Below are 15,121 nucleotides of genomic sequence, written 5' to 3' on the forward strand. Positions count from 1 at the left end.
AGACAAACCCGCATGAAATGACCGGGAAACCCTGCTGAAAACGCCACATGAAATTACCGGGAAAGCCAGCCGCCGGAGGGGCGAGGCTGGGGCTGGAAGCAGTCTGTCTGGGTGCATGTGCGTGGGCATGGGTGTATATGTGTGTACTGTGCGTGCATGCGTGTGTGCGTACACACAAATACACAGGCAGGTGCATGTGTGTCTGTGCGCGCAAGTGTCCGTGTGTGTGTGGGGGCAGGCGTGTGTGTATTCTGCAAGCGTGCGTGTCTGAGTGTGCACACGTGTGCACACATGAGCATGTGGAAACATATGTGTGTGTGCATGCGCCCCCCCCAAGGCTGGCCTCCAGTGACCAGCACAGATCCGGGGGCCGGTTGGTACAGCTCCTGCTGTGCCTCCACCTTCTTTGCTGGAGAATGGGCTTGCCACCGCTGTTGCCACCCTCCTACCCCACGGTGTTGCTAGTTTAGGAGCCAAGATTTTCAGAAGTCCCTGGGGAAGGTGAACCTGCTCTCCAGGGCGGGGCATGGGGAAAGCGAATGCATGTGATGGTGTCTGCCACTCCATCAGTGGATTCAGGGCAAGCTGGCTCAGGGCCCGCCCTGCCTCCATCTTCACTTCTGCAGCTGTTCTAGCAGGGGTGGGGGCAGGATGCTGACCACGCAGACTGTGCCTCCTGCTCTCTGGAAGTTCACAGTGTTCCTACTGTCCTCCCACCTCCCCTGTCCGCACCAGATCCTGCTGCCTGCACCCCGGAGAAGGCAGCCTCTGGGTTGACACAGACAGTTCCTGAGGTTCTCAGGAGGCCCCAACTCGGGGATCCCAGGCTTTGGGGCTCCTGGCAGTACTCAACCACCCTTTGGAGATGGCTGGAGGTGGACATGGAGAGGAGGTCACCCCGGGCAGGAGCCCTATGCAGAGGGACTATTCCCTGCTTGAGAAAAGTGAAAATCCTACTACTGGGAACCTCCTCAGACTGGGATGGAAGCAGCAGTGCCCGGCTCTGGCTGGCGAGTGCCAGCATCTTCTCTCAACAGGAGAGGGCAGTGCCGGCCCAGCTAGACTCCAGGACCCAGCGGCCTGGGGGTTCCGGCCATTTTCCTAAAGGCCTGTGAATGGGTGTCAGCGAATCACCAGCTTGTCTTTTGCCTCTTGTTTTTCTAAGAAAAAAGGGAGGAACACACACACATCTACACATGCACACACACAGCACACACAACCACACCACATTCATACACATGCACACACACCACACACATGCACACACACAACCACACACATTCATACACACGCACACACACAACCAAACACCATATTCACATGCACACACACAACCACACACCACATTCATACACACACAACCACACACATGCACACACAGCACACACACATGCACACCCCCCCACACCCCCATGCAAACACACCACAGCCCCCCACACGCACACACACCCACACCACACACACGCACATACACACACACACCACACCCACAACCACCGACCACACACATGCACACAACCACACACATACACACCACCACACACACCCACACCCACACAAAACCACACACATGCACACATACACCACACCCACACCACACACACACCACACACAACCACACACCACACATACACTCACACCCACACTACACACACCACACAAACCACACACATGCACATACACCACACACATGCACACATACACCAGACACACGCACGCACACACACACCACAGATACGCACACCACACGCACACACCCTGGCGAGTGTCTCTCTCTGTAGGACAATTTGCTTCCTAAACACGGCGTGGTGGAAACAATGATTTCAGCAAGCTTCTTGCTCACCAGAAATCGTTGGCTGCCTGATCTCCTTCGACTCCAGCTGGGAGCTTTTCCCCTAAGATGATCGTGTTCTTTCATCACGATATCTATTTATATTAACCGCTCTACCTTCCTGCTCGTCCAGCCTGGCGGGGCGTTTTCAAGGCTGAGGGGAGAAGAACTTTGTCTCGTTTCATCAAATCTGCCCTCTCTGGAGGGCTGCTGATGGACAGGTGACCCTCCACAGGGAGGGTCTGTAAATACCCCTCGGTCACCTACCTGGCCCTCGGGGAGGCACTCAGCCCTGCCGGCCAAACAAGCACACCCTGGCTGTGCCCCACTCACACACTCTCACACCCACACGCACCAACTCACGCGCCCACACTCTCACACACACACGCACCAACTCACGCGCCCACACTCACACACTCACAAACACGTGCCCACACTCACATGCATCAACTCACACGCCCACACTCACACTCACAAACGCGCCCACACTCACACGCTGTCACGTGCGCCGACACACGCACCGGTTCACATGCCACACTCACTCTCACACACGCTGACACACGCCCCGGCTCACACGCCAACCCTCACATGCTCTCACACGTGCCAACACATGCACCGGCTCACACGCCCCTCACACACTCTCATGCGTGCTGACACAAGCACTGGCTCACACGCCCACCCTCAGGCGCTCTCACACACACACGCACCAGCTCATGTGCCCACCCTCGTGCTCTCACGTGCGCCAACACATGTACCAGCTCGCGTCCACACGCTCTCACACACACACGCACCGGCTCATGCGCCCACACTCATGCACTCTCACGTGCGCCAACACATGCACCAGCTCATGCACCCACATTCACATGCTCTCATGTGCGCCAACACACGCACCGGCTCACGCGCCCACACTCACACACTCTCATGCACGCCAACACATGCACCAGCTCACGTGCCCACCATCACGTGCTCTCACACGTGCCAACACATGCACCGGCTCACACGCCCGCACTCACGCGCCCTCACACACGCCAACACACGCACCGGCTCACGTGCTCACACTCACACACACCAACACACGCACCAGCTCATGCACCCACACTCATGCACTCTCACACACACACACACCAGCTCACACACACACACGCTCTCACACGCACCGACACATGCACCAGCTCATGCGTCCACACACATGCTCTCACACACACACGCACTGGTGCACGCACCCACACTCACTCTCACACACACGTGCGTACTTATTAAAGCAAAGGCTCTTTCTGCAAAGTGCCCAGTGGGAGCCTGTCCACCTCATTCCCAGATATTGTACTTCCTCTCTCTCCTGTTCTCCTCTCCTCTCGCTCTACCCACCCCTTCTCTTACACCCATGCACACACACGTTTGTACACACCCCAGTGCACAGGTGAGCACCTTGGTGGGAAAGACACCACCAGGAATGACACCCCCTCCGTCTGTGTGGCCAGTGAGGTGGGGGCTTAGGGCTTTCATCTGCCTGTGCCATGGGTGTGTCACCCAGCAGGTGGACACGGAGTCTGGCCATGAGCGCCTGCACAGCTGTGACCTCTCCTGCAAGCAACCATTCCTGAAAAGGGCCACACTATTTGGACTCCCTCACTTGTTTGCAAATCCTCCTGTCCAAGCCTGAAGACCCCCTTCTGCAGTTGCACCAAAGGACACTGTGCAGTGGCCTGGGGGATACCAGGGCTGCGTTGCTTGTGTCTGATCTAATTTCTAAGGGAATGAGAATCTTCATAAACCCGATCTGCCCACGTCTGGGGTTTTCCTTTAAGCTTTATCCCCTTAGCCAAAAGCCAAGGCACAAAGGTGAGCCGAGAGTGTGTACAAGAAGCGCAATAGCTGCCGAGGCAGGGCAGGGCCAGTTGAGTTTCCCTGTCCTCACTCCATCCACGAGGGATGGGGAGCAGCCTGCAGTGTGGTGGGAACAGTGGGCTCCAGCTGCCCAGGGTGCTGCAGCTCCTGGAATGCACGTCATTAAAGCGATGCAACGGGACTTTAGAACGCTCGTCTGCAAGCCCAGAGAGGCAACGAAGTTTAAACCTAGGTCCACTTTTCTTGCTCCTGAGCTTGCTATAGAACTCCACGTTGTCATCTGAGGCACCAACTGGTGCTGCTCTCACTGGAGTCACTCGACCTGCATCTGGGAGCAGTCACCCCCCGCCCCAGCCCCTGACTCCTGCCCAGCTCGCACCGTGCTGGCTTCTCCCAGAGGAAAGGGGTACTGCGTATCGGGGTGCCGGAGCTGGGCACACTGCACACATGCTCCTCCTGGGAGATCGGTGGTCAGCAAATGGGAAAACAGTACTTGTGGAACGGCCAGCAGGCAGAGCTCCATCTCCCTTTGGTTCCTCAGTTGGTGGGGGCATGTGGCCCAGGTTAGGCTGGGGGCGGAGTCACCCCTAGCAGGACGGCTGGACGCTGGGGCTTGGGAGGTGGGTGGGATGGGCACAGCCCAGGTGCTGACAGGGGCCCGGCTGGCTGGCGGACATCACCTCTTGTGCAAGTGGTCAGTGCCTGAGTGGTCCCACATCAGCAAGAACACCTGAGTCCAGGTTCCCAAGCTCCCAGCACCCCGCCTCCCCAGGCTGATGCAACGGAGCCTGGAAGGTTCAAATCACCCAGCCGGGGGCCAGGAGCCAGGCCCCTGAAGCTAAAATTTGGGCTCCACAGCCTGGCCTTGAGCCCACGGTCACTCAACATCTTGTAGCCTCCCTTTCCTCCTATGACAACTGGAGACAGAAGGGCCCCACTCTCAGGCTTTCGTGAGGATGCCGTGTAAGAATGCGTGGGAAGCGATGACTCGGCACAAGGCCCAGCAGACAGGACCCTTCAGGGGCCTCTGACTTCACTGAGAATCAGGGTCATAGTCCCTGCACTGGCCCACAAGGCCCCTTGGACCCGGCCCTGGTGACCTCTTACCTTTCTCTTATTTATTTTTATTTCTTTACAGAGTCTTGCTCTGTTGCCCAGGCTGGAGTGCAGTGGTGTGATCTTGGCTTACTGCAGCCTCGAATTCCTGGGCTCAGGACATCCTCTCGCCCTTAGCCCCCTGAGTAGCTGGGACCACAGGCACACACTACCGTGGTTGGCTAATTAAAAAAAAAATTTTTTTTTTTTTTGGTAGAAATGGGGTCTTGCTACGTTGCTCAGGCTGGTCTTGAACTCCTGGCCTCAGGTGATCTTCCTGCCTGGGTCGCCCAAAGTGTTGGGATTACAGGTGTGAGCCACCACCTGGCCCTTTCTTCTCACTCCGCTCACTCACTCCTTAAACAAACCCCGGCCTCTGGGCCTCTATGCTCACAGCTCCCTCCTGAGCCTCCTCCACAGGTGCCCAGGGCTCACTCTCCTTGAGTCTTTGCTGGAACGCCTCTCATCGAACAGGCAGTCTCAGCTCCCACACCAGGCTGCCAGCCTGGCCCCCTGTGAGGCTGTAACCCCACACCGCTGCACCCAGAGCTGTGCCTGCCACCTTGCTTGTCTGGCTTGCCTGTCTCCTCCCATTGGTGTGCGAGCCTCCTAAAGACAGCTGGTCTTTTATTTAGGGCTGGCCCCCGCACTGCAACAGCACTGGGCACAGACAGGGCCCCCTAGAGACACCGCCCTGACAATCCCAGTGGGTGTCTGCTGAGACTGTCACGTGCAGGGCGGCACAGAAGCACGCCCTTCTGGAGCTCGGCACAGGTGGGGAGTGAGTTCGGGGGACGGGAGTAGCAACAGGGAGGGAGGGTCCAGCTCCTTCTGCAGGACCCTGGTCCCTCCCATCACCCACTGCCCCCCTCCAGCCCCTGTGAGGTGAAGCAAGGGGAGCCGTGGAGGAGGACGGGATGGGGAAGGGGAGCAGTGAGGGACAAACTCAGAGGGTGCCTGCCGGGGACCAGGCTGCACGCGGCAGAGATGTCAGAACCTGCCATGATTGCTTTATGAACAAACTGGGGTCCCTCGGATCGGGGGAGACCTTGGGGGATGGCCCACCTCGGCCCGACCGCCATGGCATCCGCGCACCCGGAGGGCAGGCGGCCAGGCTGGGCGACCACTCACATATGAAAGGCTTCACCGTGCTGTGGATATGCTTGTGCTGCTTGAGGCCGGAGGACGTGGCGAAGGTCTTCCCGCAGTCGGGGCAGGCGTGGGCCCGAGCGCCCACGTGCTGCGAGCGGATGTGCCGCTGAAGGTTGCTGGGGTCCGTGAACACCTGGGGAGACGGATGCCGTTGGCGCGTGCCCTGCCTGGACACCCGCCTTGGCCTGGTTCTGGCTGGCGGACCAACCGGCTGTGGGGGGCAGGGCCCTGCCTGTCTCTCTTGCCACCACGTTGCAGTCTGCACCAAGCAGGCCGGGACGGGTCTCTGTGTAGCAAGGACCCGCTGCAGGGCCTTAAGTGAGCCGCAGAGCCTCCCCGGCTGCTTTCCTCAAGAACAATTCCTGAACTGAGGCTGCGTGAGACAGGGCTGCAGAAAGCATTTTCAGCTGTGGTGCAGAGACCCTGGCGGGCTCCGGGTGGAGGCTCGGCTCAGCCCCGCTAGCCTCTTCCTTCCACACTGGCGGGAGGACAGGAGCCGCGCTCGGGAAGGGGCCTAGGTTCTGGTCTCGGCCCTGATCCTTCTGACCTGGGGGACACGGTCTTCCCTGAGACTTCCTTTCCTTCCTAGTCACACGGAAGGGCCCGAGCCACCGCAGGGGCCTCCTACCCACGCTGCCGCACTCCATCTACATTTGGACCAGGGGGTGTGGGGAGCATGGGAGCGGGCGCCCGTCTGCAGCCTCCTGCCGCACCGGGGCTGAGACGGGGCCGCCCCGCAGCTTACCTTCACGCAGTTTTCACATTCGAAGCGTTTGCCGCTGTCGTGGGACATCTGGTGGCGGATGAGGTTGGACTTCCAGTTGAAGGCCTTGGGACACTGGTCGCATTTGTACTCGCGCTCCTCCGTGTGGATGACCATGTGCTGCTCCAGGCTGTGCAGAGGACGAGGCTCACTGCGGGGCCCGACTACCTGCCCTCTGCCGGGGAGGGGACCCCAACCATACAGCTTGTTCCCAGTGCCCCTTCGGAGCCCCCACCACGCTGCCGAGGGATCAGAGCACGTGCTGGTGTCTCCCTGCCCACCTCCCCTCTGCCATGGCCGGGCTGTGAGGGGCAGAGGCGGCCTTCCCCTAGCAGATGAGGAAGCCGGCACCTGGATGGTTCCATCCCTCACCCAAGACCACCCCCAGGGCGGCTGGAGGCAGTGCCGGACCCCGGCCCACACTCCCTGGGTGCCTCTCAAGCTGGTCCTGGCCTTGCAGCTAAGCTTGGGCCTAAGAAAAAAGGGGTTCAACACTGGCATGAACCCAGGAGTGGGGCAAGTCCCCCAAACCCAAGGATGCCCCTCTGAGTGCTGGGCACACACCGAGGAGGCAGGTCGGGAGTCACTCGGGGGTCTCCAGGTGACACCGAGGGGGCCCGAGCACAGCTGCTCGGAGGGGCCGCTGCACTTGGATGAAGGAGTCGCTCTAATTCCCTGCTCTTGGGGGACCCCCGGCTTCCCTTGTCCCAGGGATGACCGTTAATCTTCATGAGCAAAGCAGTGATATATCACGGCTCGTTAATTACGGGGCCCAGCCATCCATTCAGATCAGAAACGCCTGGTTCCCGAGCATCAGGAGACTATCTTTTCCCCTGTTGTTAATTGTGATTTATGTGTTTATGTAAAGAAAACACGGACCCTCTTGAGCGGCGTTTACCGGGAAGGGCCGCAGTTGGGATTTGCCCAAACGTTTATTTTCTCAGTCATCTGTTCCGGGTGGAGGGTTTGCCGTCCCCAGGGAGCGGTGCGGGGATGGGCGGTAATCCCCAGCAATCACATAGCCGGTTAGTGGCCTGATGGGCTTTGCTCTGACTTTGCGAGGCTGTCCTGGAGGAAATCCTCAAAGGCAGGAGGAGGGGCCCAGGTTGGAAAAGTCTCCATAGCTCCCTACAGCACTGGACTGAATGTCCTGGTTTCACTCCCCACGGAGACCAGGAATCTTGCCTTTCCCGGGGGTCACAGGTCCCCAAGGCCGCCCAGGCCCCAGATGCTGGCTCCTGCCTGGTCTCAGGGCAGGGGAGGGCCAGCGTGGGCCCGCTCATGTCTCTGAAGCCCCTCCTGGGACAGGCCGCTGCCACCTGGTGGGGAGCAGGGCTGGTGCCTTGGGGATAGGGGTGACCCCTTCCGGCTCTTGCCTACCATCTGAGAAGGAGCTGCTCGTGTGTCCAGAGGGTGGGGCCACCATGAATCCCTTGGTGGTGGGGGCTGCCACCCCCGTCCCGGTCTGGGACCTTATTACAGAAGTAGCCTTGGGCTTAGCGGCTGCAGGTCTGGGCTCTGGCCTGAGTTTTTCTCCTTTTTAGTTTCTCCCCACAGCGCAGCCCTGGCAGGCAGGGCCACGAGCCTAGGAGGTGGCTTTCTGAGGCCAGGACATTTGCGGTCGGAGCCAGGGGACACCTGCGGCTCTGGCCACGGGATCCTGCACCTGCTCTGCCCACAGCGCCAGTGTCCCAAAAGGGGCACGTATCCCCAGGGTGTGTCCCACCAGGGGGCCCTTTGTCTACACCTGTTGGGGAGCGAGGCGGGGGAAGGGAGGGGAGGAAGACTCAGAGGAGGGCACGGGAAGGGGAGGAAGACTCAGAGGAGGGCACGGGAAGGGGAGGAAGACTCGGAGGGCGTGGCACCTGTACTTGTTGGGGAACATGCGCTCGCAGTCCTTGCACTCGTGGGCTTGGCCGCTGCCACCGCCAAGGCCCTCGGGCTTGAGCTCCTCAGCCAGGCCCTCGTAGAGCGCAGCCCCCACTGAGCCACACGTGTACTTCTTATGGCGCCGCAGGTCCAGCTTGGACTGGAAGAGTTCGTCACACTCGTCACAGCGGAACGTGGGCTCCTCTGCAAGAGAGAGAACGAGGCGGTGGTGAGTGAGCTGGAGACCCAGCCCAGGGCTATCAGGGGACTCTGGAGACCTGGCCCCCTCACCACGGTGCCTCAGGGCCTGCACCCAGGCTGGCCAGTCCTGCACTGCTTCCTTCCAGCCTTCAACTTGGGGCCCACCAGCCTGCCCTGGAAACAGGCATGTGGAGTCCCCAGGGCCCAGCCCTGGGCAGGACCAAAGGACCCCCCAATCTGTGCCTCAGAGGGAGCCCCGGGCGACACCCAGCCCTGCCTGTGCCTCAGGCAGCCACCGTGGGCTGGAGAAGGCCCCGCTCGGGAGTGGAGGAGGAAGCCGGGCCAAGTGCTTTGTTTATGAATCAGGAGAAAAACGATGACAGAGCTGCAGTGCATATAATAAATTATTGTCGTCAAGGTCAAACAAATTAAAAGGGGGGCAGCTATTATTAAGTTTACGAGGCAGCATCCTGACTGCCTTGCCAAGCCAAACAATCAGCCTGGAGCTGTCATCCTGGTGGGGGGGCTCTGGGCCCGTCCCTGCCTCCCCTGCCTGTAGCAGCTGGGCAGCAGCCTTCCACCTAAGACGCGAGGCCCCCCCCAACAAGATGCCTCATCCCCCCGGCTCTGGAAAGAACGCTGGCACTGAGCTCTTTCCCAAATGAATTGAACAATGGTGTGTGCACCAGTGTGTGAGTGCACGGGGGCATCTTGGGCATGAGCAGGCAGCTGTGTACGCACACCTAAGTGTGAATATCTCAGCATATCTGCATCCATGTCTGTGCATTTTTGTGTGACTGTGTGTGCATGTCTATGCACTTACACCCATGTTTGTGTGGGCCTGCATGGGTACTCCTGTGCACGTGTGTGAGGATGCATGTTTCTGCATGCACCTACATGTGTGAATATTTGTGTGCACTGGCGTGTTTTCATACTTGCACGTGTGGTTTGTGTATGCCTTTGTGTTGAGGCATGTGTGCATCTGTGTTCATGTGGGTGCATACTTTGCATGTGTGAATGCACATGTGTTTCTGTCTGCTTGTGTGTGCATTTGTGTTATGTATGCATACGTGCATATTATACACATATGTTCGTGCGCATGGGTGGCTGTGTTGTGTGTGCATATGTGTTTGATGTGCACACATGTGCATGTGAACATGTGTGTGAACGCGCACATTGTGTGTTGGTTTGTGTGTGTGTGCGCCAATGGCTGTGTAGTTGTGCAGGCCATTGTACACAATGAATATGTGTACACATGCTTGTATATGAATGTGTGTATGCTAACGTGCATGTTTGTGTTTGTGTGCATGTGATGTGTGTATGCATGCAATTTGTGTGTGTGCATTTGGGTGCTTGTGGGAATGTGTGTTTGGGTGTGTATGCACGTGCACGAGGACTGACCCAGTGCCCAGCATTGAGCAGAGTCTTCATGAGCTTGGTCTGAACGTTGACTCAAAGGCCTGAACCTAAGGATTGCCGAGGAGACGGGGGGATGGGGGCAGATGGAAGAGGGATGTCACTTCCCGTCCCCTCCCTATGTCAGAGAGACCACCACGGTCATAGGCCTTTTAGAGTCCTAAGGAAAGGGTGGGCTGCTTTGCAGTCTGGGCAGTGCAGGGGTTACCAGAAGTGGCACCTCCTTGCTGACTGGAAGCTTCCCTGAGCCTAAGGGTAGAGATGCTGCTATTTGGCCTGGGCCACCCCAGCACCCCTGGCGGGTCCTCAGAGCCTGGCTCCCTGAGCCTCAGGTGCCCAAGGTGGGGATTCCAGCAGGGTGCTGGCTCCAAGAGACCACAGCAGGCATACTGGGTGGACCCACCCACCCACCCCTTGCCAACCAAGGTACAGATGCCAGCTTGCCAGATGTGATTTTTGGTGCCGTCTTTGGACAGAGGTAAGTATCTGGCTGACAGGGAAGGGGAGTCTGGCCGAGAGGAGCCCCAGGGGTGTGTGCATTGGGGGTGAGTGGGCAGGCACCACTGCTGGTCAAGATGCACGAAACACCGTGATTTCGTTCTCAGCCGGTGTCCAGGCATCCTGGCCCTGCTCACTGACCTGAACCTCAGGAAAGCACTGGTTTGGGGGAAAACAAGATCATGAAGGGAAAAAAGCCAGAGGATGCCCAGGGCCTGCGCAGTCCACTTCCCACAGGACTGCGGTCCACACCTCAGCTCCAGCCTCTGGGGCTTGGAGGGCTCCGTCCCAAACCTCTCCGGGGAAGGCTGCCATTCGGAGCTTTCCGAGTTTGTTCACTCACTGAACAAACCAAACCCACCTAGGAGCTGCCAGGAGGGATCCTTGGACAGGGTGCACAGCCTGGGAGGAGGTGGGCAAGAAATACTCACCCTAGAAGTCTACAAAATGCCACCTTGAAATGTGATTCAAGCCTGCAAATTCTTCAGAGAGAGCCCACTGTGCAAATGATGTGGGTGGCAAGGCTGACCCCTGGGGTCTGGTGGGAGCCCCACGTGGTAGGTCCTGTCCTCAGGGCTTAAGAGAATCTGCGCACTGAAGACCCGCATCGACCTGCAAGCACCCAGGGAAGGGCGACAGTATTCGCATGCCTGCTTCAGAACTGGCAAACTGAGGCTGGGCAACACCGAGTTGCTTGTCCAAGGAAGAAGTGGAGCAGTAGGCCTGCAGCCTGCCCATGATTTTGGGGCCGAGGAAGCAGGGCTGGCAGGGCCCCAATTTCCCACTGAGGGTTTTGGGGAAAGCGAGGTGAGCCTGGGATAGAGGGATGCTCACCATCACCCCCTCTCAGGCCTTCCCTTGTCTTCAGAAACTGGGATTTTCACTGGGGAACAAGCCCTGCAGATCTGAGCACCAAGACCATTGCAGAACACAGCCAACCCGCAGACCTGGGAAGCTGCCTGTGGGTGGATTCCAACGTCCCGGGCTGGAAGGAGGCTGAGATGGGGCCTCCAGCCAGCATCGTGATTCAGTTAGAAATGCCAGCTTTTATTTTACTCTTTCTGGACCCAATGAAGAACAATCATAGAAGTTGAAATTTGAAAACAAAGACAAGAAGAAATGCCAACCCCACCCACTCATATTACTGACCAACTTATTTTTTCCAGTTCTCATTTAGAATTTGGGATGAAAATAAAAATTTAGATTGCAAATGAGAATGCAGTCTGATTCTCACTCCAATGGCCTTGGAGGGTGCCCTGGACGTGATGGAGCCGACTTCAGTGAGCATCCCTGCCCTGCTGCTCCCCAACCCCAGCCCTCCACGGATGGAGCTGGGCCCCCATCAGAGGACAGAGCCGGGTACAGGACACACCTGAGCCTGGCCTGCCCTTACTGAGTGGTGTGGACAGGTCTCCCGGCTGTCTTCCAGGCAGGTAAGGCTGGCCCTGAATACACCCCTGGGGCTCGTGGAGGGGCCAGAAACGGGGGCATAGTTTATGGCATTTTCACTTTCTCGGTACAAGAAACTTCTGCTTTAAAGAAATGCTGAAAGAACATGACCTATTCTGATAATGTTTCCCATCTTATTATCTCTGATCTCACGATCTGGCTGGCTCATGTACTCTGTCCTCTATGCACTGCCTTCTCTTGACCTCTTTTGGAGAGAGGAAAAGCAAATTATTGTGAGGCTTTCTCAAAAGAAAAGCATATGGGAATGGAAGTGACTTTCTTTATTTTCTCCCAAGAGCAAAAAGTTCTCACGAAAGAGAATTCTTTCCTCTTCATTGTAAGTGTAAAAACAAAACACAAAGTCGAATGCATCTGAAAGTGGCTTCCCCGTGGTCTGAATCACTTGTGTGAAAATGGGCCTCGCATTCCTGACAGAGCTGCAGCTCTGCAGAGGGAATGTGTCCAGCCCCGGGACTGCAGGGCAGAGGCTCGGTTCTCCCGAAGCGGGCTGGCCCCCAAGGGTCTCCTGTGTCTTCTTCACTACCTGAACGTGGTCTCCAGCCAAGCCCTCTTCTCCCAACAAAAGCATAAAATATAGTGATTGGAAATGAAACTCTCTTCATCTGGCAGGGGTGCGTGGGCTATGGTACAGCATCCACCTGTCACCTACGCCAACTAAGCCAACGCCGTGGTGACCTCACATCTTGTTTGTCACATCTGCGCCTCACTTGCCTATCTGAAGTTCCATCAGCAATCTTCATGGCAGAGCAGGAATGTAACAGAAAAATAAATCAGTGCCTAATGGCCCCGGAGAGCCGAGGGGTTCACAATTAAGTGGCGTCTACGTACTAATCTACCAGACTCGAGGCTCAAAGGAGCTTGAGAGCCTCCTCCAAGTCCCTGCAGTGATAAGGGGCTGGCTGCATTGAGCTGGGGTTGGGATAAAAGATTTTTTATGATAATTATCTTAGTGAGGAACATTTTTGCATTTTCTTTCTGTGCGATTCAGAGTTTAACTGGTGGGGGAGGCGGCTATTGGGGAGGCATGATCTTGACAGGAAAGAGTAGGGAAAGTCAAATATTTGATGTTGGGCTATTATGTGTGGCAAGCAATTAGCCCACAAATGTTTGATAAATTATTAGGAAAATGTAGACCCAGGTTATTTAATATCAGGGGCTGGAGGGGGGTGGGGAGCAGAAATCAAGGTTTTTAAAAAACCTTTTGGAAGAAAGAAATTTCATCGTACAAATGAAATTCCATAGTCAAGCACTCTCCTTAAGTCAAGTAGATTTGTCTCTTGGCGTTCTTGTGCGCTGTCTAAGATTCATAGATCTTTTCAACAATTATTTCAAGGAAAATGAGGCCCTCCCCCCTGCTATCCAGATCTCGGCAATTGATTTTTCTTTTCTCAATGGCCTAAATAAAACCAAACTTTAGAGGAAGCTGCAGATAGGCTCCGGCTTGTTAAACTATCCTTCTGTGGTCATTTCCTTTCGGACACTCAGGGACATAAACAGATACTGCACCAAGGAAGGACCCAGCTAGCTGGGCCACGCTTGGTGATGGCAAGGGTAAATTAAGGCTGGGCCATGCTCAGTGATGGAAAGGGTAAATGAAGGCGGAGTTCTCCATGTCTGGTCTCAAAGCCTTCCTGCTCATTCCAGCACCATTCCTTCACCGTGAAATCAGAGTGGTTCCTTGGAGAAACTTACAGCAAATGGCATTAATCACTAAGCCTTGGTGTATTTGAAGGGGAGGTCCAAGAAGCAAGGAGGAAAACTCAGCCTCCCTCCAGGCTCCAGCACCAGCAGGAATCACCAGTGCCGGAAACGGCCAGGAGGGAGCTTGCGTTCCTGTTCACTTGCGGGGTCTCCCAAAGAAAAGCAGTTAGGCTCGAACCCTGGAGCCGTCTGCTCAGAGGGACCGGCGTGGAGCCGACGGGCCAGGGCCTCACTGCCCACAGAGCCTTTCCTGGCCGGCTGTTCCAGGACCCCGTAGGGGAACGGACACATGGCTTCATGATGTGAAGGCAGGAATGAGCCTGTATCTGGGAAGAGCTCATCTGTGTGGGACTGGAATTTTCTCAGGCATCCTCTCAGCTGTACTTGGGTGTGGAGGAAGGTGAAAGGGAAACTCACTTGTCCCATCTCTACGCGACAGAGAGGGACTGGCAGATCTAGGGAAAAGGAAGTTTGGAAGGCTTCCCACAGCCCTGCCTGGAAGAGCGGGGCGACACCGCATCACTGTGAGACCCGCCTCAGACCCCGCATTTTCCCTCTTGCCAAATGAAACTTCCCCTAACACTTCTCTTGGAGTTTTAGCTACAGATGCACATTTGGCTTTGAAAGATACATATGCCATCATCCACTCTCTTAAATGAAACAAAATCTTCCCACCCCACAGAGAGCTCTGGGGCAGCCAGAAATGCTTCGAAGCTACAAAACTGGCTTGGTGTTTGTTTGTTCGTTCGTTTAAGTACCAGGGAAAGCAAAGGCTGCTGTTGCTGCTGCTAATAAGGATAATAGCAATAATAAAACATAGCTTAAAAAAATCACCTGGGACCCTAACATTGCAAAGACATAATCCACTGGATACCAGTTTGCCCACTGCCCGAAGCCCTTCTTAAATTCTGGGTGCACCTCCTGGGTGCCCCAGGGAAGAGGAACAAGAAAGCCATTAGGTTGAGCCTTTGTGGAGGCGGGCAATTTCTGCTGGCCTGAGGTCTGCAAAAATGGAGGCACCTAGCACTTGGGGGCCGCCTGGCCCTCATTAGGTGGCTTGAGGTGATGAGAGGCCCTCGGTCCTCCCAGGCATCTGCTCCTCTTCCGGGTTGGCTGGGGGCTCCCAGGGGCCGTGGCCCGGTTTGGGGGAGGGGTCTTACCGTCCAGGCCGGGCGGCACTGTGCCCAGGGGGTAGACGCCTTCCTTCACGTGCACCAGCAGCTCCTCACCTGGCTCAATGTCCTTAATGACTTTATAGTAAATCTAGGATGGAGAGACCA

At 56.7% G+C, this 15,121-nt stretch overlaps 1 protein-coding gene across 5 annotated transcripts in view; it reads right to left on the minus strand.

Moving 5' to 3' along the window:
• The window catches only part of PRDM16 (PR/SET domain 16), a 375,795-nt gene that overhangs the window by 26,743 nt on the left and 333,931 nt on the right, over positions 1–15,121 (minus strand). For all 5 annotated transcript variants that reach the window (XM_016952782.4, XM_016952775.4, XM_016952776.4 and 2 more), the window contains exons 5-8: positions 15,002–15,104; positions 8,552–8,759; positions 6,669–6,816; positions 5,903–6,056 (exon numbers count right to left, since the gene is read on the minus strand). In XM_016952782.4, coding sequence (XP_016808271.3) covers positions 5,903–6,056; positions 6,669–6,816; positions 8,552–8,759; positions 15,002–15,104 — 613 coding nt within the window. The remainder of the gene's footprint in view (positions 1–5,902; positions 6,057–6,668; positions 6,817–8,551; positions 8,760–15,001; positions 15,105–15,121) is intronic.

The sequence above is a fragment of the Pan troglodytes genome, chromosome 1 (genome assembly GCF_028858775.2).
Source record: "Pan troglodytes isolate AG18354 chromosome 1, NHGRI_mPanTro3-v2.0_pri, whole genome shotgun sequence".
In the NCBI taxonomy this organism is placed as follows: Eukaryota; Metazoa; Chordata; class Mammalia; order Primates; family Hominidae; genus Pan; species Pan troglodytes.